Below are 21,933 nucleotides of genomic sequence, written 5' to 3'. Positions count from 1 at the left end.
GAAATCCCAACCGCATCATGATAGTATTCATGTCAGGGGCACCAGTATATAGAGCTGTGGACGAAAGTTGACATAGGCATAGAGCAGCTATTTATACGTCCAGACGGGGCTTTGCGGTGGGTCGTTCCACGATTGATCCTGTAAGAGCTTGCCAATGGGTTGAAACCAGCTCTATGCGGCGGACCGTATAAGAAAACGACTAACAAATCTAGAGCAGGGGCATTCTAGTCTAACAACTCACTACAAAACTTTTCTTAAGGGTTATGTCAATTAGCCAATAATATCTCCACTCTCAACATTTGCTGCATGACCTAAAGGCCATGTTGAAAGCATATAATCTATAGCCAAAGCAGATTGGCAGCTTCAAAATCAGGGCCTCTAGACCTCACAAATACAATCTTTGTGGTCAAACAAAAACCTTTGTATTGCCACCTAGAAGGTACAAAATCGGCTGTTTACACTAAATCATATTAGGTTTAGGGTATCCCATGACTAGGGTTTGTAAGACCAATTCTCTGTTCTAACATGGAAGGCGGTAACGGCCGCCACTGTATAAAGAGGTTAGGGACTGTACCATTAGGACCGGACCATGGAAATGACGACGAGAAGCCAGCGGGTGGGGCTGAACCCTCAGCTTCCAGACCCCCCAGCCCGTCGCCCATCTCCCATCCCCGAAGCCGCAAACCCCGCAATCTCACCCGAATACCCCAACGTTGAGGACCTTTTTCTCGCCGAGGATGATTCTCACGATGAGGATTACTTTCTCGTCTCAATCACCTACGACTACTCCACCATCACAGCCCGAGCTCGTTCGTTCCAAGGAATAGTGCTTGCTGGGGCCACTCCGCTCCAACTGGCCCAGAATGGCTTCTATTACCGACCTTCAGGAGTCAGCAATGTGGCATGTTGTTTTGCCTGCCAATCGACCAAGCATTTATCCACCTTCCAATGCACCCCGTTCGAGGAAGTGCAACAACTACACGAGGAAGACTGCATATGGCAGATAATCTCGTGCGATTTGAAACACCACCTCGGAACTCCCAACAAACCCCCCTCCTCAACCACCGCATTCTCCTCCCCTAAACGGTCAACTCCTACCGCCGAGTCCAGTACGCAAACTACAGATGACTCCAGTACAAAGTCTCAAACTCAATCCACGCCCATTCCATCTACTACAGCGAAGGAACGGTTGAACACCAATCTGGACTGCCGTTCCCATCCGCTACCCGCCATAATAGACCCAGAGCCGCAACAACCTCCAACAGCCCACTCTCCCCAGCCTCATCAAACGATACCGTCCATCACTTCCTCGTCCCAAAACCAACAAACAACCTATGCTTCCGTCCTCCAGCGACCTGTCACATCCATACCGCGACCGACTCCTCCAGTGCAAGACCCTTTCCTTCCCGCCAACCCCATACTCACAATTGAAGATCTTCATCTTCGTTTTCACAATAAACCGTCACCGTTCCAGCTCGATAATAAGGCAAGCCAACGCTCAATCAAACGAACTCGGAACAAAACCGCATCTGTAACTCAGTCACTGTCCAGATTCTTAGCCTCTGCTTTGCCCGCGTTCTCGCGGTTCCTAACAGAGATGCAGCCAAAATCGGATACTTCGTATCCGTCTCATCCGCAATTCCACTATAGCCGCGCCATGAGGGCAGCCTAACAATGGAAACGGCAATTGGCCACGATAGGCCGTGACGAGGCTCTAAGTTCATGTCAGAAAGTGGATCAATCTATATGTACATACCCGGATATATAGCCGTCGTATACTGCATATCGCTTTGCGAGGGGTCAGTGTAAATGAATACTACTACTACTACCACTGTATAAAGATCCCTTCAGAGTATAGTTCTACCAACAAACTCTGTCTGGGTGAACTATTAGCGGTCCCTGATATATCGATATTATGCAATATGATGAAACCACAAGACAATTACTGCCAACTATTGATCCCTCAGAATTACCTTTATACGATTAAGCACGGCATACCTCAGGGAGGGCTAGCGGTGATCGCAACGTTCATTTTCTGGTCAACCGCTAAAAGAGTGGCAAACGCCCATCGTACATCACAATATTACCGGGCGAAAAGTGAGGTACTATTGCATCGTTTATCGTTCTCAATCTTGGAGATCATTCGACATAGGACTTACCCAGATCCCTCAATCGGTATTACTTTCTTGTCAACTCATATTTAAGTTTCATCTAATATTTGGAATGACGCAGATCCCATCTCCTTTCCAAAAGCTATAAAGGCCGAATATCCATTCGCTCTCTTTAGTAGTTCTCCTCCAAACTTTCCCCTGGAAGCCCATCATACCGTTTCGAGCCCCAAAGCAAAACCCAATGGATTCTGTTACACCAAGGAAAAAAGATAATGAAGATCATTCTGTGTTTCTGTCTTCTGTCGCGCCAATTGAATTATCTCTAACTACTTCACTTGAACTGCCCAAAGAGGCAAGCAGTGTCGGCATTCCAGAGGTTTCCCTGGATGCCAGAGGCTTGTCAAAACAAAATAACCTAGGAACAACATTCCCCCAGTGGCAGACCAAGCGGGCCGTTCATTCTAAAAGAGAGAATGAATCCACACTACATCGCACTAGTGAGAAAGACACCGAGAATTCCCGCAGGCGAAACAGAGTGCGAAAGTCTTCACTTGGTCAGCACGGCTCCAAAGCCAGCCAATGTATTTTATCAGCCTCATTCAAAAACAGAACATTGTCTAAGGCAATGAAACTGGGTCCAATCACTTGCCGCGGCGCCCTAAAGATGACTGGGAAGCTTTGCAAAGCACAGTTGCCCCTCCTTAAAAATCACTTCAGAGATCGCAGTGATCTATTTAGCGACGGAGAAGCCTTGCTACATGAGATAGCAATTGTGCACCCAAAATACAAACAGATTATTCGAACCCTGCCCATCTTACTGAATTTTATTCCTGGGGAACTTAAAGAAAAACTGATGATTGAAGAAAACGCGGAGTGGTTGAAGATGGGAGCTTATTTGGTCAATAAATGGATTTCAAGATCACAAGCATGACAAAAATTGCTGGGCAGACGACCTAGGAGGATACAAATCTCGGGTGATCTAGGCGAAGACTAGTTGGTTTTTGTTGAGAAGAATCACAAATAGTAAGAAGTGAAGCGAGAGAATGCAACTATTTGTATAAGTGGAAGGAACAGGAAACAATAAGGAGTTTACTTTGCTCTGACATCACAGTACTTTCCCATGTATCCACCAAGTACACATCATAGGTGTCTAAAAGACTACTAGGCTGTCAGAACCAGTCGGATCGCGAGGCTCTCTTTTAGCTATAACATACCATATTGCAGTCCATTATCAAACCTCATATCATTTCAACTTGATAAACTCTTAAAGAATTCCAATAACTGTACACACACACACACACAATTTATTAACGCCCGGCGGCTAAGCCGAAAGGGCAACTATCTCTGATCTACTATACATCTCATAATATATATAGTACTGTGTCTCCTCGGAGCCCATACGTAAAGCCTTGCAATATATGTCATCTCAGATGTCCGTATCGCAGCGGATCCTCGTGGGTTGGTAATTTGGTTAGTAGGCTGGCTTGAAGGCGCTTCTCCAAGTGTTCAACATCCTATTTTCGGCAGTTGAAGCGCGTCTACCATCTGTAACACGAGGTGGTTGGTGGGTTAGATAGGCGAAAGGGGGTGATTTATGTTCGTTGGCATGGTTAAGTGGCCTCGAGTCGGCCCGTGGCGATGGCGAATCGTATTGAGGCCCGTACCGCCTCTAAGTTCGGCGTCCACTTCTGATCATCGGAAGGCGACTTTCCTCCTAGGAAGAAGGATATATTTCCTCGGTGGGTGTTGGTACATTGTAGTAGTTCCGTCCGGTGCGCCGTCCATTTTTGACATCGAAATAGGAAGTGCTCCACGGTCTCTCTCGCTTGCCCACACGCACACTGGTCCGAGTCTGCCACGTTGATTCGATAGAGATATCCATTGAGTCTTGCCATGCCGGTTCGGAGCTGAGCCAGCACGCTCGCTTCTTTCCAAGATAATCGGTCATACAGCTGCCGGGTGTGTTTGCCTGGGAGTGCTGCATCAACTCGTTTTGCGTGTCTCCCTATATTCGCTGGCAGGTCATTGTTGGGGACTGCTTGGGACCATGCAATATTGAGTGTTGTTGACTTCATCCTTGGGGCCTGCTTCTGCAGCACAGCATCTTCTTGTGTCGCGGCTCTGGCCTGTTCCTTGGCCAGACTCCGCAGTTTATTGTCTTCACTCGTTGAGATCCACCGGACATTGATCTGGTTGCCATTTCTCCTCAGTTTTCTCATCAACTTGTACAGTTGGTAGACGAATTCCTGACCTGATTGTTGTCGAGGATTCCTTAGTGTCAGAGCCGCCGCTTTGTTGCTCGTGAGCAGCGCAATCCGGTAATCTTTCACTCCAACTACCATGTTCAGTGCATGTGCCATCGCTGCTAGCTCCGCAGAGAACGGATTTTGCTCTGCTCTTGCACCCAATGTGACGGAAAGCGTCTTCAGTTTCAGTTTTCGATACCGAGGTGGCTGTTTCTCGATCGCCACCCCGAATCCGACCCGCTTGTTCCGAGCCGAGCTGCTGACCGCGATCTGCATGTACACGCCTGCTCTGGTCTGGAAAACCTGTGGTTGATCAATGCCGGTCTGCATGCGCTCCTCCCATGGAGCTAACGTAAATGGGTTAATCGTTTCCAGTGTTTCCATGTCGATATGCTTGAGCGCATCGGCTACCTGATACAACGGCGAGCGGTGGTATCTTCTGAACTTCCTGATCCGATCTATACTTCTGCGGAGAGGATTGGTTTCCGGTAGAGTGTGTATGTCCGTTCACATCTTCACGGCCCGTCTCCAGAATCGATGTTGCGCAGTGGCAATGTGAGCCTCCGCCTCTGCTACGCCGGTCGCGACCGTGAGAAATGTCCCCACAATGGCTTGTGCTCCTACTCTTTGGACTCAGTTAATCGGTCCTATGGCTTTCGCGTGCATCCAGACATTGGAGGCGTAGTCCACGACCGGCGCCACCGTCGAGGTGAATAGCTGCCGCGCTGATGCTGGGGTTAGGCCCCGAAGTCGCCGAAGCTCCATCGCTGCTTCCAGGCCCTTGGAAGCGGCCCTTGCAATATGTTCCTTATACTTGAGTCTCGTGTCCATCAATAAGCCCAGGATCTTGACGTGGTCTTGGGGTACAACCGTCTGTCCCTTGATGGTAAACGGATCGTGGTCCGATTTCCGCGTCTTGGGAGCAAAGTGTATGATAGCTGTCTTTTCAGCTTCAAAGGTCGCTCCGCTTCTCCTTTCCCAGTCGAGCGCTTCACTAATAATTGCTTCAATTCCTTCCCGGTTAGTCTGCGCGGTTGACCGGGTCACACATGCGGTGAAATCATCCACAAAAGCGACTGCTCCTCCCTGGCTGTCGATTTGTCTTTGCACGAGGTCTGCGTTGTAGAAGAGAAATAGGATCGGGGACAGGGGCGAGCCCTGCGGTAGCCCAGCCTGTGGCAGGCTTTGGACCTCCGACAATTGCCCATTGATCTGGATGTTCGCCGTTCGTTTCGAGCAGAACGCCTCAACCCACCGGAGCAGACTTTCCGGTATGCCTCGTGCTTTCATCCTTTGGAGCAAACGTTCTTTGCACACTCCGTTGTAGGCTCCTTTGACATCGAAGCTGATCAGGCTCAATACCCGTCGGCCCCGCCACGCTGTGTAGATCTGCTCTTGCAAGAGCAAGAGTGCTTGCTCGGCGGACCGCTGTTTCCGGGTAAAATAACTGTACACACACACACACACAATTTATTAACGCCCGGCGGCTAAGCCGAAAGGGCAACTATCTCTGATCTACTATACATGTCATAATATATACAGTACTGTGTCTCCTCCGAGCCCATACATGAAGCCTTGCAATATATGTCATCCCAGATGTCCGTATCGCAGCGGATCCTCGTGGGTTAGTAATTTTGTTAGTAGGCTGGCTTGAAGGCGCTTCTCCAAGTGTTCAACATCCTATCTTCGGCAGTTGAAGCGCGTCTACCATCTGTAACACGAGGTGGTTGGTGGGTTAGATCGGCGAAAGGGGGTGATTTATGTTCGTTGGCATGGTTAGGTGGCCTCGAGTCGGCCCGTGGCGATGGCGAATCGTATTGAGGCCCGTACCGCCTCTAAGTTCGGCGTCCACTTCTGATCATCGGAAGGCGACTTTCCTCCTAGGAAGAAGGATATATTTCCTCGGTGGGTGTTGGTACATTGTAGTAGTTCCGTCCGGTGCGCCGTCCATTTTTGACATCGAAATAGGAAGTGCTCCACGGTCTCTCTCGCTTGCCCACACGCACACTGGTCCGAGTCTGCCACGTTGATTCGATAGAGATATCCATTGAGTCTTGCCATGCCGGTTCGGAGTTGAGCCAGCACGCTCGCTTCTTTCCAAGATAATCGGTCATACAGCTGCCGGGTGTGTTTGCCTGGGAGTGCTGCATCAACTCGTTTTGCGTGTCTCCCTACGTTCACTGGAAGGTCATTGCTGGGGACTGCTTGGGACCGTGCAATATTGAGTGTTGTTGACTTCATCCTTGGGACCTGCTTTTGCGGGACAGCATCTTCTTGTGTCGCGGCTCTGGCCTGTTCCTTGGCCAGACCCCGCAGTTTATTGTCTGCACTCGTTGAGATCCACCGGACATTGATCTGGTTGCCATTTCTCCTCAGTTTTCTCATCAACTTGTACAGTTGGTAGACGAATTCCTGACCTGACTGTTGTCGAGGATTCCTTAGTGTCAGAGCCGCCGCTTTGTTGCTCGTGAGCAGCGTAATCCTGTAATCTTTCAGTCCAATCACCATGTTCAATGCATGTGCCATCGCTGCTAGCTCCGCAGAGAACGGGTTTTGCTCTGCTCTTGCACCCAATGTGACGGAAAGGGTCTTCAGTTTCAGTTTTCGATACCGAGGTGGCTGTTTCTCGATCGCCACCCCGAATCCGACCAGCTTGTTCCGAGCCGAGCTGCTGACCGCGATCTGCATGTACACGCCTGCTCTGGTCTGGAAATCCTGCGGTTGATCAATATCGGCCTGCATGCGTTCCTCCCACGGGGCTAACGTAAATGGGATAATCGTTTCCAGTGTTTCCATGTCGATATGCTTGAGCGCATCGGCTACCTGATACAACGGCGAGCGGTGGTATCTTCTGAACTTCCTGATCCGATCTGTATTTCTGCGGAGAGGATTGGTTTCCGGTAGAGTGTGTATGTCCGTCCACATCTTCACGGCCCGTCTCCAGAATCGATGTTGCGCAGTGGCAATGTGAGCCTCCGCCTCTGCTACGCTGGTCGCGACCGTGAGAAATGTCCCCACAATGGCTTGTGCTCCTACTCTTTGGACTCGGTTAATCGGTCCCATGGCTCTATCCTTGCACGCGTGCATCCAGACATTGGAGGCGTAGTCCACGACCGGCGCCACCGTCGAGGTGAATAGCTGCCGCGCTGATGCTGGGGTTAGGCCCCGAAGTCGCCGAAGCTCCATCGCTGCTTCCAGGCCCCTGGAAGCGGCCCTTGCAATATGTTCCTTATACTTGAGTCTCGTGTCCATCAATAAGCCCAGGATCTTGACGTGGTCTTGGGGTACAACCGTCTGTCCCTTGATGGTAAACGGATCGTGGTCCGATTTACGCGTCTTGGGAGCAAAGTGTATGATAGCTGTCTTCTCAGCTTCAAAGGTCGCTCCGCTTCTCCTTTCCCAGTCGAGCGCTTCTCTGATGATTGCTTCAATTCCTTCCCGGTTACTCTGCGCGGTTGACCCGGTCACCCATGCGGTGAAGTCATCCACAAAAGCGACTGCTCCTCCCTGGCTGTCGATCTGTCTTTGCACGAGGTCTGCGTTGAAGAAGAGAAACAGGATCGGGGACAGGGGCGAGCCCTGCGGTAGCCCAGCCTGTGGCAGGCTTTGAACCTCCGACAATTGCCCATTGATCTGGATGTTCGCCGTCCGTTCCGAGCAGAACGCCTCAACCCACCGGAGCAGACCCTCCGGTATGCCTCGTGCTTTCATCCTTTGGAGCAATCTTTCTTTGCACACTCCGTTGTAGGCTCCTTTGACATCGAAGCTGATCAGGCTCAATACCCGTCGGCCCCGCCACGCCGTGTAGATCTGTTCTTGCAAGAGCAAGAGTGCTTGCTCTGCGGACCGCTGTTTCCGGGCTCCAAAGTGGCTGGTCGGGAGCAAGCCGTGGGTTTCCACCGCGTGTGAGAACCTTTCTGCAACTACTGATTCCAGTATCTTGCCCAGTGTCGCTAGGAGTGAGATCGGTCTCCATGATTTTGCAATGGTGTAATTTTCTTTATTCGGTTTTTTGAGCGGTATGATCTTCGCGTGTCTCCACTGTCTTGGCAACGAGCCTTCTGCCAGCGACGCCTGGAATAGTTCAAGGACCCGGTACTTGACCGTGGGCCACGTCATCTTCCAAACTATCGCCGGCAGGCCGTCCTCTCCCGGCGCCTTCCACGATTTCGCTGCAAGAAGCTGTCGTTCTACCTCCTCCAGGGTGATGGCCGGCATCTCCACTGGCTCTCTTTGTGGTCTGATCCCTTCATCGTCAATGTTGTCCGGCAGGGGTGGGAAGAATTTGGAAAGCAACTCCTCTGCTTGCTCCATATGGTCAGCGGTGGTAGTCCCATCTGCTCTGACGAGCTGCGGTAATTTCCCAAATGCCGCATCCTCCCCGGACTTCAGATACTTCGCTGCTTTCCATATGTTGTCGTTGTCTGCGAGAAACTCATTCCAGTGCTTCTTCTTTTGTTTACGGATGGCATCATGGTATTGTTTCGCCGCGTCCTGGGCCATCCTTTCGAACCGAGGTACTTTTCGCCCCGCCCGTCGCTCCGAACGAGCGTGATTTCGCCAGTATGTATATATATGACGCAGTTGTGTCAGGTCAGTTGTCCACCACCGCTTCGCGTGTGGCGACGGCTTCGCTCTCGGAGTTAAATTGTGCACCGCGTCCGAGACCGCAGACATCAGTCGATCGGTTTTCTGCTGTACTGTGCCTTCCGACGGAGTGGCGGCCAGGGTGCTCGCGATTCTAGCATTAATCTCGTTCCATGGCGCGTTCTTCAGTAGAAGCCGTTCCTGATACTTTGGGACCGGCCACGGGGCGTCAAATACAGTCTCAATGGCGTCGTGGTCCGAGCCGTGGTCGGTCCCAAGTATTGCACACTTAGTCATGGAGTCCGTCAAGTTTTCCGAGGCCAAGACAAGGTCGATGGTCGACTCGCAGTCCCCACTGTGTCCTCCGCCGTGCCATGTCATGGTGCCTCGCTTGAGCAGGCTGCTGAGTGCAAATTCGTTCATGAGGTCAATAATCGGATCCGCTTCGCCTTGCCTACTCAAGGACACATCGTCCCCTCCCCAAAGTTGATCATGGCGGTTAAAATCACCCGTGATCATGATCTCCACCACTGTCCCTGTATCTCGCTGTACCTTTGTGATGGCCTTTCTCAGGCGATCGCATGCGTCGCTCAACGCAGACGCCTCCCCTCCTTCCACGTAAACTGATGCTATAAAGACAAGTCGTTCGGGAAGTCGAATCACGGCCGCTGTCAGATCTGGCGACTCGATCCGCACTTGCTCCGCTTCCACATCCCTATTGACCCAAAGCATGCTTCGGATTGCCCATCTCCCTTCCCTCCAGGTGGAGGGCACCATCTTGGTCCATTTGTGATGTCCCATCGGGGTGGTCAAGAGCCGGCCTTGAATCCTCCTCGCCTGGGGTTCCTGGATCGCCAACGCCACTGCGTTTTGAGTATCTTCGTCGTTCATTAGGCTTTCATGCACTGCTCCCTGTTTCCTCACATTCAGCTGGATTATCCGGAGTGACCTATTCATGACGTGACGGGTAGAGTTTCTGGCAGTTCTTGCTATACGATTCGTGTGGTCCACCGCATGGAACGCACTTCGGAACCGTGTGATCACAGCGACTGTGGTGATGGCCCTCCGTCGCGCATTTTGCGCACTTCTGGATCTTCTTGCATTGGAATGCCTTGTGACCAACCTCCTGGCAGTTGTAGCATTGCACCGGTCGTGGTCGGTACTCAAAAACGCTGGTTGTCCCGGATTCTCCTCCGACATGGAAGTATCCATCGGCCAGGATCCTCCGTGCATCAGTCCCTTTGGTTAGGTACACGACCATCGATCCATAGGGCTTTGCGATTTCCTTGTTGCTCAACCACGTCATTTTGGCGACAGTAGTTCCGTTCTCCTCACCCATGGCTGCCGCCGCTCCTGTCAGAATTTCATGGTTCTCATCCAGTACTGCGGTCCTCTTGACGCTGTCGACCTTAATCGGGTAGAGCTCGTCCCGAAGCACCCGGGCTCCCGCACCGATCTTTGCTTCCGCCACTTTCTTCACTAGCTGGTGTTCGGCTTCATCGCGACACGCGATTCTGATCCGGTTGGTATCTCTTGGGCTTACAGTGACCGCGCGGCAGCGCCAGTGAGTGTGATCATCCATCTTCCGGATCTCTGTCTCGATTGTGGCCCTGATTGAACCCGCGGATGCCTTCTCACTTTCGCTTTCGGTCATCTTCGAGGTGTCTATCGTGCAGTACAGCGTGTCGGTGAAAGTGGTTGGTGTTGTGTTCGACGTTGAGAGAGTCCGTATGTTGCTCGGGTGACTGAGTGGGGGGTACGGGCGACATCTGCATAGGACGGGGAGCTTGCGGGGGCGGGGGTGCTGATTTCTTCGCGTAAGGATTGGACTTCGCGAAGGATCTCATCGTGGCCGTTCCGCGCGCATGGTTCGGGAAGGGGTCTCTCTGCCAAGGTCTGCAGCTCCTGTTGAACCTCTGCAAGGGCGGCGCTAAATTCTTCCTTGACTTTCTGCAATTCTTCTTGCACTTTCTGCATCTCCTCTCTGTGCGAATCATCTCGCCGTTTGATGTCTCTCCTCAGTTTCACGAGCTCTTTCACAAGATTGGCGGCGTTCGTGTCGTCGCTCTCAGTCGACGCGTCGTCCGAAGTCACCGCTTCACGTTGGGCTACTGGCTTGCCCCGGGTTCTCTTCTTCTGCTGAGAGCGCGCATTTCTCTGCTGGATTTCGATTTCTTGCTCTTGGCCATAGTTGTTACGCGGTCTGGTGGTGCGTCTCGGTCTCAATAATCGTGGCGGTGACTTTTCGTGTTCGTCGTACAGGGCCGCTCGAAATCAGCTTCACCTTTGATTTGTTTGCTTTCTTTTCTGAACTTTATTCTGAAACACACTAGACCCCCTATGCTTTAGTCTGTTTTGAGATCTTGAAATGTTCTGTCACCATATATTACGCGGATGGCGGGGCTGTAACTTTCCTAAACATAGATACAATCGTTACGCTACGGTTAACTGTGAGGTTCACTTCGGTCAGAGATTTAGTATTCCGTGGCAGCTTTACATATGATAGCGCTTAAGTTCACGTGTTTAACTCATGAGCAGTGTAAACGAAAATATACATCGTCTCTCAAGGCAAATACGGGGTATAAGATCAAGGCAGGTAATTTCTTCTGTCTCTAATCAGATCACCTACCGCAGTCTACTTTTTAGTCATGTGATTTATTGAGGCTTTACCGAATTGGGAAGTTTGGACGCCACGATAGGAGCCTAGGGCTAAGCGAAACATGTCCCCTTTCGACTCATCAATTTGGGAATTCTACCTGCGACTACGCCCAGATGTCACGCCTTCTCAATTTTCCCAGCGAACGGCTCGCTCGCACATTTTTTAATGTGGATCTTTCATCATTAAAGTCGCTGCGCCAATCCTGCCGTTTCACATCACAGCTGGCCACCGATCAGCCCTTCAGGACCGTGCACCTGCAGCCCAGCGAGACAAGCCAAAATGGGTTACAAGAAATTTTGAACAATCCCAGTCTACATTGGACTCCGCGAAAGATCTACATAGACACCGTGGACGAGAGTCTTGTACGATGATCTTTATCCAGCTCCAAGCAACAACTAATGCGCACAGGACTATGATGATGGAGAAGAGCAAAAATGGCCGCAAGGCTGGGACAATCTTGTTCCGCAAGTGAAAGAATTGCCTCGGCTGAACGCCGCCGTTCTGTGCTTCGATAAGGGGTTTACTTCAGACAGCAGGGATCGGGATTACCTCCATTATACGGACTTCCCCCAGACGCCTCAATTTCGATTCCACGCAATGCATAAGCTCTTCTCTCTTCTCGAATCCTTACGGCACCCAATCCAAGATCTTGGTATTCGCAACCTGCAAGCGGATAACCCCAAAGATCCGAAAACACTTGCGAAAATGGAAAAGGTCCTGTCGGGCCTACTGTCCCTTCGCCTAAGCATTACCAGCGAGACAAATGACGCCGCTCCTGAGCATGATCTCGAGGTATAACCCACCCCATCCTCCATCGAGATGCTTTTTCTAAACATATCAGTATCCGGAAATCCGCAAGTTTTTCAAGGAGTTGCCTAGGACATGGCTGAGTCCCGCTGCGCCTTCTCTCCAACATCTCTCGCTCTGCTCGCGTGAATACTCGGGCTTTTACCCTCACCTGGATCTATCCAATCTGTTCTTTCCACGCCTGAAGACGCTATCACTAGGAAACTTCTGTTTCTTCCATGATGGCCAAATCGACTGGATTCTGAAGCATGGCGACACCCTCGAGGAAATCTACTTCGATGACTGCGCCGTCCTCTACGACTTTTGTATGATGAAAGAGAATGTAGACGCCTGTGCTCTACCTACGGATGCCTTGCTGCGCCGCGAGGGCAGTGAGTCTTTGTATGGTTCGTTCGAGAAGCGATGGCACCATATTTTCGATCTATTTGCAGAGAAACTACCAAAACTGCGACACTTCCGAATCGGCAGTAGTAACTGGTACCCGGATATTCCATTTGAGCAGGAGAGGGATATCAAGGTCGGGCTGTATTACAATCGGTACATGTGCTGCTATGATGGATATGGCCCTTCGCCTTATATGGAAGGTGAGGATCCCAAAGAACTCGCAGACCTTGAGAATGCGTGGAGACCGTCACCAGAATGTGACGATGAGGATCGCGCGGCACTGCGGAAACTATTGGCAAAGCTTGGGCAACCGGTCCAGGAAAGTTATTCGAATAGACACTGTGGTGGTCGTATAGTGGATCTTGTTCAGAGGAGATACTGATCCGTAAAGTGATACAGTATCCATGGATTGCAATCACTTGGGTAAAAGAGCCTCTATTGGGCAGGGTTTCCAAGGTTGGAAATCATGCAGACGGTTTATAAGTCGGCTGGGGATTAGTGGCATTTGCTAAGTGATTGCTCAACATTTAAAATGATGTTACATATGAGAAAGCAGGAATATATACCTCCAGGGCTATCTACGCAATATCCTTCATCCTTCAATTGCTGGTGAATCGACACCTAGGAATAGACTTAGACCACCTGGTTATCCTCTGACACCATGATTGATTGATCCAGATTTTGTAAGGTTCCATTTCTAATGGGCAATTCATGACTTGGACTGGAGCCACCCCGGAGTCGCAGGAAATTTAGCTTGCGTAGGGCTGTCAATAAAGAGGTTCTTGATCAGAATCCACATTTTAAAACTTCTTCAACATCTCTGGCTTTGCAAATAGAGGACTCGTGTGGAGCTGTGGAGGATGAGATATTGAGGGGAAGCGAATTTGAATTCTGGCCAAATAACCACCGACAAAGCGGATTTCCCTTTTGTTGCTTTGTTTTGCAGGATCAACGTTCTAGAGGCCGTTGAAACCATACAAGCTCATTACGGATGTTATTTTTACGCTGTCATTTACACACGTACTGGAATACTGCCAAGAATGGGGTTCGGGGGTAGATTAACCGTAATAGGTATAGCGACGTTTCAAAAGAGGGAGAAAGAATCTCTGCGTGTAGCTGGTGAATCTGATTTCGATCCATGCTGTACCCTCGTTTCGTTTCGTATCTTCATAACCCAGATCTCTTCCACTGACATTAGCTTCATAAATGTTGTAATTCAAAAAATTGATTGGTATTTCAGGAGAAACACGAGGCTGTATGTAATGAGAACATCAAGTTAATTATCATTTTCGTAAACACGGGATTAATTCTAATGGTGCGACTTGCTTCCTGATCTGCACCAGCCTCGTAATACAACAAGAATTGAAGACTTGCACATAAACAGCCCAAAGTCCCAAGTCTTAGAGATATCTGGAGTGGGATCGACAGTTCTGTTGGTGTCATTATTAAGGCGGAACTTGGTCGTGTGCTCCCGATGACAGTTAGTGCTAGATTTCGGGGTTAGCTGAAGGCTCTGTCTGTATCGCTAATGTGAGCGCTTCAATCTAAGCTGCAAATCACTGACTTCAATCACTTTGTGTTAAATTCGATCATTACTTCTCAAACGCAAGTGGAAATCCGGGTTCCAACAGGACCAACTCAAAAAGAAAATGATGTGGTCACTGGAAATCGAAGCAAAGCCGTCTGTCGGATCCGAACTCGCGAACAAAACCAATAGGCATCCATGTTCTAGGTCAAGAAGAAGTTTTAGCCTAGTCACATTGTTGAACAAACTGATATAGTTAATCTTCATTTGCTTGCAACTGCTTGGCATCTCTATCTTTCTGATTACCTATCTCGCATCGATACCAGATCTTTTTCGTTCTACATGACACTTTTTTAGACAGGTTCAACATATATGCAAGATACTCGAGCTGCACACAGGAACAAGATGTGGGGTTCCCGGAAACGCCGATCGAGTTCCCCGGAACCAACCACAGCCCAGGAACGCCAGACGCGCTCCTAGGCACGGATCAAGTGATCCCAGAACACACCTCAAGAAACTGTGACGGTTCATGGGTGCTTGGGTTTTACCACTACGCCATCTGGCCAAAAAGGCACAATGTTTGGTCAGCGACCAAACACCCAAGCTACTATATATGCTCGATCTCTGACAGGGGCTACCAGGAACACCAACCACGTTCCCCGGAACCGCCCAGAACCCAGGAACTGCAAGTGGGATGGGATCCCAGAGCCGGCGGTCCCTGAGGGCCAAATTTGGATTTTTCTCTTGTTTTAATACGATAGATTTAATACCAATGGAACCAGTCTGATGACGGGGTTTTTTTTTCACTTCTCTTATTTTACTACCACTGAAGTATTGACACCCCAGTTGTACATATTAAAACCACACAGATTTTCCAAATTTACAATGTTCTAGATTGTTCCATTATATTTAGTCAGCCTTCTGGACCCAATAAACATGGAGTTGTCCGTTTCCAATTTTACAATAATGCCATAACGAAGTCCTGGGACGTCCTTTGGTTCCGTTGTTAAACCTCTAGGCCAATGGGTCTCTATTCATAGGGGCTCTAAGTCCCTTAAAATTGCGGGGAACGCTCCACAGACTGTCGCTCTACGCTCGGGCTGTGCTTGGCTGGACTCGCAGTATGGCAACGGTTGCTTGCTCCTCAAAGGGCTTGTTCGCAGTTTGCAGTTCGCGGTTCTGAATAGCAATTTAGTTGCAATTTTCCACTTACGTACTTCGTACACTCTCTGGGGAAATATTTACAGTTACGTCACAACAGCATGTTTAGTCATCTTCCTGTAAACCAATCATCGGCTGGATGCGGGTCTGAACCGTAGAGGGGTCACTGCGTCATTAGTGGTCCCGCGGTCTTGCCTTTAATCGAGATCAGGCGAGCTGGAATGGAAGGCAAGCCGCTGACTCATTCCAAAAATGGCCTGAAAATGGGTTTCTTGGCCGAGTCGCCAGCCATACGCAACCTTCATAGCGCTGCCAACTACGGTATTGGGTCGCCGGCTAGCCTAGAGAGTTAAGCAGGAGTGGGAGTGTCGGCAGTTTGAAGTTTCTCGGTTTGGAGTTCGCGGTTTGGAGTTCGCAGTTCTGGATAGTAAGACCTCGCCTCCACTAGGCATCTTATGCAATATATAAGAGCTAATCACCCCCGAAATGGCCGATGTGTATTCAGGGCCTGATGGCTCAATCAAGGACCATCAGCATTAAGCAAGCAAGCCTGTTCCTGACAAGGAATATGGCAGGTACGTCTTTACTTGTCGATGAGGTCCGTTGGATAATGACTGCATGATGTCTAACCCCCAAAGCCTAGAGCATACAGTAGCGTGTTAGGCAGAACAGACGGACAACGAAAGAAGGTAAGCCTATTCTCTATTTAGAAGAGCTTTTGCTGGCTACTAGCTTCATTGTGCATTCCTCACAGCGAGATCATACAACGCAGCTATCCTTCGAAGCAAATGGCCTTTATTGGAGGACGGAAGTGGGCCTCGCGAGTGATGCAATTGAAATAGTCGTCTCGCTACGGTGACTGTACTTTGAGGATTGGAAGGAGGACCGAATTTACCTATGTACTGACGAGGCAAATCTAGATACCATCGAGTCGGGCATGTTTTGGAGACAATGCCTGAAACCAACCGAAAGTTCAACGTGTTTTAATGCCTGAGGCACTAATTGACTCTGAGCTAACGGGTGAGTAAGCGGGTAAACAAGCAGACGCCCATCTCCCGTGACATTCCATTCCCCGCGCCAGCTGGGGCCCCTACTCTGTTGACTTCAATTTGTTTAGTTGGATTATCTGCTGAATAATTTTTTCAACCAGGGATGGAGGAGACAATCGCCGAATTACGACGTCAGGTTGAAGAACAACAAAGGCTCCGTGAAGCGGCTGAGCGCCGTGAAGAGGAAGAGAGACAGGCGCGAGAAATCGAGAGGCAAGCACGGGAAGAGGCAGAGCGCCGCGAGGAGGAAGAGAGACTAGCACGGGAAGCGGCAGAGCGGCGAGTGCAACCCAACACACTATCTCGCCTCCTCGATCGCTGCCACAATTTTCTGTCCCAAGCGATCCAAGTTGAGGCAGATGCGACCCTCACGACTCAGGGCGACGCGACCGATCCAGTGAACCGACTCTACCCCAAGCACATTGTCCCTTGGCTTGACTTTCCCCAGCTACAAGAACAAGTTTGGGGGAAATTCGACCGCACCGCTGGCTTTACCTCGCGCCCACTATTCCCTTCTGATACCCAAATCGATTATGTCGTTACGAATATCCAGAACAGGCCGATCTATTCGGAAGCGTCTCTTCGGAATTTTGAGCGAGACACGGTGGATAACTTTGTCGAAAAGGTCATTAAGGCTTTGGGAGACGATGAACCTCTTCGACAGGAATTTAGAATCCAAGGTCGGGTCACCTTCTATGATCGCGCAAACCCATCAGAAACTTCGCTGGAGAACAGCCTGGAACAGATGAATCTTCAGGACGCGCGGACACCCCAACGACCGGCGAACACTAGGCATGGAAGAGGCAGAGGAAGAGGGGGAGGAGCGGCGGAGAGACAGAAGAGGGATGGTACTACACGAAGACGCAATCGGCGCGCCGACCAGTTCTGCGTGCACCTTACGGCTGATGAACGACAAATACCAGTGTATGCAGTGGAGTTTAAAGCGCCGCACAAGGTAACAGTCGCCGAATTGGTGGTGGGTCTACACCAGATGGATCTGGCTAGCGATGTCATTGACCAGGAGGGCGACACATTCGAATTTTATGCCACCCGCCTCGTCGCCGCTGTGGTCACTCAGATATTCTCGTACATGATCGACAGTGGAGTTCGGTACGGCTACATCTGCACAGGGGAGGCCTTTGTTTTCCTCCATATCCCGAAAGATGATCCCACAATTGTTCAATATTTCTTGTGTATCCCAAATCAAGACGTGCAGGCAGACGATGAATTGCGCCTCCACCGGACCGCCATCGGGCAGGTGCTTGCGTTCACCCTTCAAGCGCTAGCCGTCGAACCTCCGACTCAAGAATGGCACGATGCGGCACACGATAAGCTAACGACCTGGGAGGTCGAATATCTCGACGTGTTGAGAGAAATCCCCGAAACCCTCCGTAAAGACCCGCGGGCCTCTAATTATCGGCCCTCACACTGGAAACGAGATCAGAAAATACACAACACACGCTCTCGCGCTCGCGCTCGTTGTCAACCAGGCGCATCTACACCGAAGCACTCGTCGACTGAAAGCAGCGGCAGTGATCAAGAATCGCATTCACCGTCTGCCGCAGCAGCATCGCGCAGCCGATCGAGCCGCGGCCTAGGCAACAACCGTCAATCAACTAGGGGAAGCGAAAGGACACGAGTCGACCGTGACAACAAACAGACTTCTCGGAAAGACGGGCATTCTACACGACCATACTGCACCATCGCCTGCATCCGCGGCATGGTCAACCGAGAACCCCTGGATAAAAAATGCCCCAACTGGAAACACCACGGTGGTCAGAGACACTCCATGGGACCTCAGGAGTTCACACGCCAGCTTCATCGTCAGCTTACCCGAGATCGAGACCTTGGGTTCGAACAGTTGCACGTCTGTGGTCGGACAGGCTACCTCGTGAAAGCTACCCTTCTATCACATGGATACACTGTGATCATTAAAGCTACCACAGTGGAGAAGCAGCATCGCCTTCAAGCTGAGGTGAACAATTATCGTCACCTCAGGAGCTTACAAGGACATCAGATCCCCGTCTGTCTTGGAGACTTTCAGCCACGGGTCTCGTATTGGTACCATGGTGAATTAATGACCCAGATGATGATCCTGAGCTGGTCTGGAACGCGGCTTCAGCATGTCATCAACCATGAGAATTCTAGCTTCTTTCACGAAGAGCGCGACAAAGCCCTGATCGTGCTCCGATCGCACGGAGTTGTCCATAGCGATGGCGAATGGCGTAATATGCTATGGGATGACATGGGTGGCCGTTTGGTTGTCATTGACTTGGAGGACGTGAGGTGGCTGAAGCGTCCTCGAACTCTAGCACCAATATCCGGTAACACGCGGCGTGGTCATCGAATCGGGACGGGGAAAAACAGGCAAAGCCTCCTGTCCAGATCGACTGCTGTGTGCACATGAAGGTCCACAGACCCATGGACCACTGCGTTAGTCGACCTGGTTGATGTTTGCACCGTCAGAGCATGAGGCAGGAGGGAAATGTGTTCTTCTATTTTAGCGCTGCCACTTGAGTGTTCGTTGTGGGACTGGCGCTGAAACCCTTTGCGCATCGTATCTACTTGGTCGGCCAGGGAGGACACGACTATAATTTGATATGATCAGAGCCGAAGCCCGCTACATTATGCAGTCGAGCTCGAGTACATGGCAGCAACCAAAGCTTTACTTGATGGCGGAGCAGATGTATCTGTAATGGTCCATAATGGTCTCACGTCACGAGACATAGCCCAGAGAGGCAAGGGTGGTATCATGAAAATACTTGAAGGCGGGGAGGTTCCAATATGTCTTTCCCCTTACGATGAGCGAGTGATTGGCATGAATTGTATTAGCCAGGAATACAGTCGGTTGACTAGAATGTCTTCTGAAGAAGGTCGGGTAATATGGATATGCTCCATCGTTAGGGTCGAGATTATCTGAAACATCCTATCACCAGAGGATTTGGTGCGTTTACCAGAATCAGTCGGTTACATAATACATGGTAACGAAACTTTCGTGCTTCTAGCACACACGCAACATGTCATCCATCCGCATCGAATAAGCTAGCCAGTACTTCGGGCTACGCATCTTCCCATTAAACAAACTCGTAATATGGGGAGAGTGGACGGAGTGGTCTGGGAAGACCGAAATAAGAGACAGAGGCTGAGATCTAGCGATTGTGAGCACCGGTCATTTGTCCATTAACTGGCGACCGCGCTGGCTTACTAACCTGACAGGCTAGTAAACATGTCGCTACTTATAGGCCGAACCTCAGATCAGTGGCCTATTCTGCCATTTGGTGATCAAGGCAATTCTCATTGTCTCCTTAAGGAGGGCGTGCGAATACACTGAAAAGGGCGAAAAGTAAGAGCGCGACACTAAAACTTGTGTCGCGCTCATTGCCCCACCCCCAACGGGTTATCCAGTGCCCCTACATATGGGTCCCATACCGCCACGTTGTTGATGGGCTGCACCCTGCAGCGGTTCATTAGTCGCCTTCACTTGGCGGCAAGCAGATCCAGTATATGTATCTTAGTTGCCTTCACTTGGCGCCAAGCAGATCCAAGATATATATCTTTCTTTTCTACACGATTCCCTGCAGTCACCTGCACTTTGACATGATTTAAAAAGAAGACTTGTATTTTTGAGACATCGATTACTCCCGCGGGTGTCTTCAACACCTACAAGCTGAATCCCGCGCGAATTGCTTTGATTATAAGCGCAAACTGTTGTACACCTGCACCAGTCTTATCTGTCCTGTATATATGCCGAGGACCCCCGTCGTCGCAATGTGGGCATCCCACACCCGGCAAATCTTATATCGGCCCGGTCTCTCACCCACACCACCCCGGCCAGATGCCTTTGAAATATCATATGTATCCGCGACACGAGCCTCGACACTTTTTATCTCCGCATATCCTCTATGACCGCCCAATATTGGCAGGGCCACCTGGTCCCCGGTCGCCGTCAATAGGGCATCTTCCAGAGAGAAGCGACGCTAGGCATATGGCCTTGCAAGAGAATGCCTACATGAACCATCCACATATGCCGCGTGAATTGCCACTGCAAATGCATCATTGTGAGCGGTGTGGGTGTTTCTCTGCTCCATATGAGGAAAAATTGGATCCCGCGATGAGCCACGGCAGCGAATATAGTCCTCGGGTGCAGACACACGACCTGAAATCCCGGTAAAGTCCTTTCCTTTTCGTTATTATTTTCGATTGAGCCGTCTCTATCTGCTAGCCAACCATACCCGTACATGCCTGCCGACTTCAAGCGATTCTTCCATGTTGAAAATGTGAAGAGCCTTTGCACGAGTTCTTCCACCACAGGAACTTGTACTGACACGCAAGAGTATACAGCCATAGCAGCAGCTCAACAGCTATACTGGGCCAGGCTTACTCAGAAAAGCCAGTGTGCGTTTATAGAAGCTCAGTCTCCAGCACTAGCGCTAGCTAGCGCGCAGGCAACAAGGCCCCGAAATACAAAGTATAGCATGCCCCATGGCTTCGAACAACTCCTCCATCACGAGCCCGAATCATCATCCCCTCCACCACCCCGAAGAAAACCCACACTATCCCGCTATCACCTCCATGTCCGCCAACAGCCCCTCGCCTCACGAGCATGCGGCGCGAGCGACTGGAATCGCCGCCCTGTCGATCCACCCCCAATAGTCCAAATCCTCCTCTCAGACTTCGGCCACCAATCAAAAGATGACCGTGACATTCTACAAGACCCACGCTTCACAGTTGGCTGCTTATTATTCCTCGTATCAGACTCATTCAATGAGCTGCATTCCCAGGACAAGCAAGGCCCAGAAAGAGAAAAAGAAAGAGATAGCGTAACCCGCGCAGACGAGGTCTTGCCAACACCCCTCTTAGGCAAAGTCTTCATGTCCCCATTCTACGTCGACGTAGATCCAGACCCCATTTCCGCCCCTACACACCCCTCCTCCCACACACAAAGCCCTTCATTGGCTCTGGACCCCGACAACAACCACCAAGCGTCGAAGCTCCATCAACCGGCCACATTCTTCATCTTCACTGATCTTTCAATTCGATCGGCTGGAACGTACCGGCTTCAATTCAGACTAATGAATTGGGGATCGGTTGAGGATACGGGTCAGTCTATGCCTATTCTTGCAGAGGCGTGGTCGGATCTGTTTCGTGTTTATCCGGCGAAGGATTTTCCGGGGATGCGGGATTCGTCGGTTCTCGCGGAGAGGTTAAAGGAGTTGGGGTTTGCGGAGTTGAACATCAGGGGGAAAGGGAAGGGGAAGGGGAGAAAGAAGTATTGAGGATTGCCTTTACAGTATTTCACTCGCCTTTCTATTCTGTCTCTTATTTTAATTTTTATTTCAAAACCGATACATGAGACACTGCTTTGGGTTGTAACGATGTCTTGATGGGTTTGATTTGCTGAGTT

At 50.4% G+C, this 21,933-nt stretch overlaps 4 protein-coding genes across 4 annotated transcripts; all 4 read left to right on the top strand.

Annotated features, from left to right (window-relative positions):
- Positions 1 to 589: 589 nt before the first annotated feature.
- Positions 590 to 1,672, top strand: N7525_007340 (uncharacterized protein; the record flags this gene model as incomplete). The annotated part of the gene is made up of 1 exon (XM_061214008.1): positions 590 to 1,672. The coding sequence occupies one exon, from the start codon at positions 590 to 592 to the stop codon at positions 1,670 to 1,672; it is 1,083 nt and encodes a 360-aa protein (XP_061068439.1).
- Positions 1,673 to 11,716: 10,044 nt separating this feature from the next.
- N7525_007339 (uncharacterized protein) lies at positions 11,717 to 13,176 on the top strand (the record flags this gene model as incomplete). Its single annotated transcript, XM_061214007.1, has 3 exons — positions 11,717 to 11,965; positions 12,012 to 12,395; positions 12,445 to 13,176. The coding sequence occupies 3 exons, from the start codon at positions 11,717 to 11,719 to the stop codon at positions 13,174 to 13,176; spliced, it is 1,365 nt and encodes a 454-aa protein (XP_061068438.1).
- A 3,456-nt stretch (positions 13,177 to 16,632) lies between these two features.
- Positions 16,633 to 18,936, top strand: N7525_007338 (uncharacterized protein; the record flags this gene model as incomplete). The annotated part of the gene is made up of 1 exon (XM_002566947.2): positions 16,633 to 18,936. One exon carries the CDS (start codon positions 16,633 to 16,635, stop codon positions 18,934 to 18,936), a length of 2,304 nt encoding a protein of 767 aa, XP_002566993.2.
- A 2,068-nt stretch (positions 18,937 to 21,004) lies between these two features.
- N7525_007337 (velvet factor family protein) lies at positions 21,005 to 21,805 on the top strand (the record flags this gene model as incomplete). The annotated part of the gene is made up of 1 exon (XM_061214006.1): positions 21,005 to 21,805. One exon carries the CDS (start codon positions 21,005 to 21,007, stop codon positions 21,803 to 21,805), a length of 801 nt encoding a protein of 266 aa, XP_061068437.1.
- Between the last annotated feature and the right edge of the window lie 128 nt (positions 21,806 to 21,933).

The sequence above is a fragment of the Penicillium rubens genome (assembly GCF_028828025.1).
Source record: "Penicillium rubens strain IBT 27055 chromosome Unknown utg000003l_segment0_segment0, whole genome shotgun sequence".
Lineage (NCBI taxonomy): Eukaryota > Fungi > Ascomycota > Eurotiomycetes > Eurotiales > Aspergillaceae > Penicillium > Penicillium rubens.
The sequence above is the reverse complement of the archived record's forward strand: the minus strand, read 5'-3'. Positions and strand labels throughout refer to the sequence as shown.